The sequence below is a fragment of the Anarrhichthys ocellatus genome, unplaced genomic scaffold, assembly GCF_004355925.1.
Source record: "Anarrhichthys ocellatus isolate YVR2014 unplaced genomic scaffold, GSC_Weel_1.0 scaffold79, whole genome shotgun sequence".
NCBI lineage: Eukaryota > Metazoa > Chordata > Actinopteri > Perciformes > Anarhichadidae > Anarrhichthys > Anarrhichthys ocellatus.
The window spans coordinates 407615-410101 of record NW_022280109.1 but is presented as its reverse complement, the minus strand read 5'-3'; the positions used below and the strand labels follow the sequence as shown (position 1 = coordinate 410101).

The 2487-nt window shown below is 48.7% G+C and overlaps 1 protein-coding gene across 1 annotated transcript in view; it reads left to right on the top strand.

The window, feature by feature from the left end:
• The window catches only part of LOC116398207 (uncharacterized), a 4953-nt gene extending 3747 nt beyond the window's left edge, over nucleotides 1-1206 (top strand). The window contains exon 5 of the mRNA XM_031874315.1: nucleotides 806-1206. Coding sequence (XP_031730175.1) covers nucleotides 806-810 — 5 coding nt within the window. The 3' untranslated portion in view covers nucleotides 811-1206. The remainder of the gene's footprint in view (nucleotides 1-805) is intronic.
• Nucleotides 1207-2487: the final 1281 nt, after the last annotated feature.

Below are 2487 nucleotides of genomic sequence, written 5' to 3'. Positions count from 1 at the left end.
ATCCATCCATCCATCCATCCATCCATCCATCCATCCATCCATCCATCTTCCTCTGCTTATCCGGGGTCGGGTCGCGGTGGCAACAGGCCAAGCAGGCCGACCCAGACCTCCCTCTCACCGGCAACATGTTCCAGCTCATTCTGGGGGATCCCGAGGCGTTCCCAGGCCAGCTGGGAGATGTAATCTCTCCAGCGTGTTCTGGGTCTTCCCCGGGGTCTCTTCCCAGTTGGACGTGCCTGGAAAACCTCCAGTGGGAGGCGTCCAGGAGGCATCCTAATTAGATGCCCGAACCACCTCAGCTGACTCCTTTCGACGTGAAGGAGTAGCGGCTCGACTCCAAGCTCCCTCCTGATGACCGAGCTCCTTACCCTATCTCTAAGGCTGAGCCCGGCCACCCTACGGAGGAAGCTCATTTCGGCCGCTTGTAACCGCGACCTTGTCCTTTCGGTCACGACCCAGAGTTCGTGACCATAGGTGAGGGTAGGAACGTAGACCGAGTGGTAAATTGAGAGCTTTGCCTTCCGGCTCAGCTCCCTCTTCACCAAGACGGTCCGGTGCAGCGCCTGCTTTACTGCTGCAGCCGCACCGATCCGTCTGTCGATCTCCCGCTCCATCTTACCCTCACTCGTGAACAAGACCCCGAGATACTTGAACTCCTTCGCTTGAGGTAGGCACTCCGTCCCCACCTGGAGGGAGCAATCCACCGCAAATCCACTAGTGGATTATGTACTCTGTTTTAAATGTGTAGCTGTGAAAATGCTTTAACTTTCTATATAATTAGTGTTGTCAATGTTTGCCCTGCCAGACTGAAGGTGTGGGACCCCTTCAAGAGGAGCTACAGGAGCATCTGTGGGAACCTGTCGATAGAAGTCTCCAGTCAGCTTTACGTGACAGAGGGAGGAACCAGAGCCATCCTGCTGTCAGGTGTGAAACACAACTGGAAGTTATTAAAAGCTCCTATAAAGAAGTGGAAGGATTTATTAGGGCATCAGTCATGTGACTGCGGTGTGTGTTTGTCTTCACACGCTGGTGCTAAAAACAACTGTTTCTTTCACATTAAGGTGTCATGCTTTCACACTTTCAAGAAAGGGAAATCAGTGCTTTTGGATTAAAAGAGGTAAATGGAATTCATCAGTCTCATTCTTAAGTCAAGAAGAAAATAACGCCGAGAGCTGAAGTGACTGCTGGGTTTATTGCAATTTGGTTGAGCAGACTATAATACTAAATGTGATTTCTCTCTGAATCAAAAGAAACATTTAACTTCCGATCTGATCATGTCATCAGAATCTGTTGCCTCCCGATATAATCATTTTCTCTCCCTCACAGGATTCAAATTGTGATTATGTGGAACTTTTTCGCCATAACTTTCCATTCGTTAAAGCTACCCTTCAAATGCCAAAAAGGTTTTTGCAGGCTTCTTCAGTCCTCTGGGGACCAGAGAGCATGAACATTAGTGGGTTGTTCAGACTAAAAACAGCCTCGAGTTAAAACAACATGGGAGCATGTTGTGTCAGGTACCGTTGAGACACGAAATCTGATCCAGGAACTCCAGTTTGAGTAACAGATGCAAACGTTTGAAGGTTTGCACAGAGGCTTTATAATACTCTGAGACTGGAGTTTACTACCATAAGAGTTTACAACAAAATTCTTAGAGTTGTTTTATCTTTTGTCACGGAGGAATACACTTTTCATGTTACAAAAGTAATCTACCAGGATTACCAACGCAGCCCCTTGCTGGGTGACATAGTCTGGTTTTACTTTTTCATTTGGTTAAAATCAGCTGGGGGAGGCGACTAGACTCGACTATGTAGGTCCTTAGTCGGAGAAACCCCTGGTATGTACATGACCATTGTATTAAAGGCTACTTTCTTTAGGAGTCGCCCCCTGATGGCCATTAGAAAGAATGCAGGTTTAAGGCACTTCAGCATTCAGGTTGCTGCCTGCTTCTAAAGCAACTCTGGGACCTTTATTGTTAAAAACACTTGCCGTTACCACCAGTAACCACAGGTGTTGCCATATCCTCCAGGCATTACAATCTTCAGGATTATAACATTTCACCCCCCAAAAAATGATACAACATAATCATTCTAAGAACATATATTATTTTCACTATCATATCATACACAGCAGACTCTCTCCATGTGCAACAGTGACTTTCTATGTTGCTAATCCAGGGCGGCTGAGCCTGTGAGACCTGGAGGCCTGCAGCGTCCTGTCCGTGTTGTCCCTGGACACACATGTCCGCTGTGCACGCCTGCTTCGCGGAGGCCAGGTTTCCGTCCTGCTCGGCCTCAGCCACAGCCCTGCCCTCATCGGCGTCAGGTCCACATCCAGGACCGTGAGCCCAGAGGCTCAAGTCTCTCCACACAGTGACCTGTTTGCTGAGTCCAGCAGCAGCAGCGAGGAAGAAGAGTTGTACAGCTCTTTTCTTGTAATCTTTGCGTTACAGTCTCTTAAGGCCAGTGGGGGGGGGGGGGGGGGGGGGGG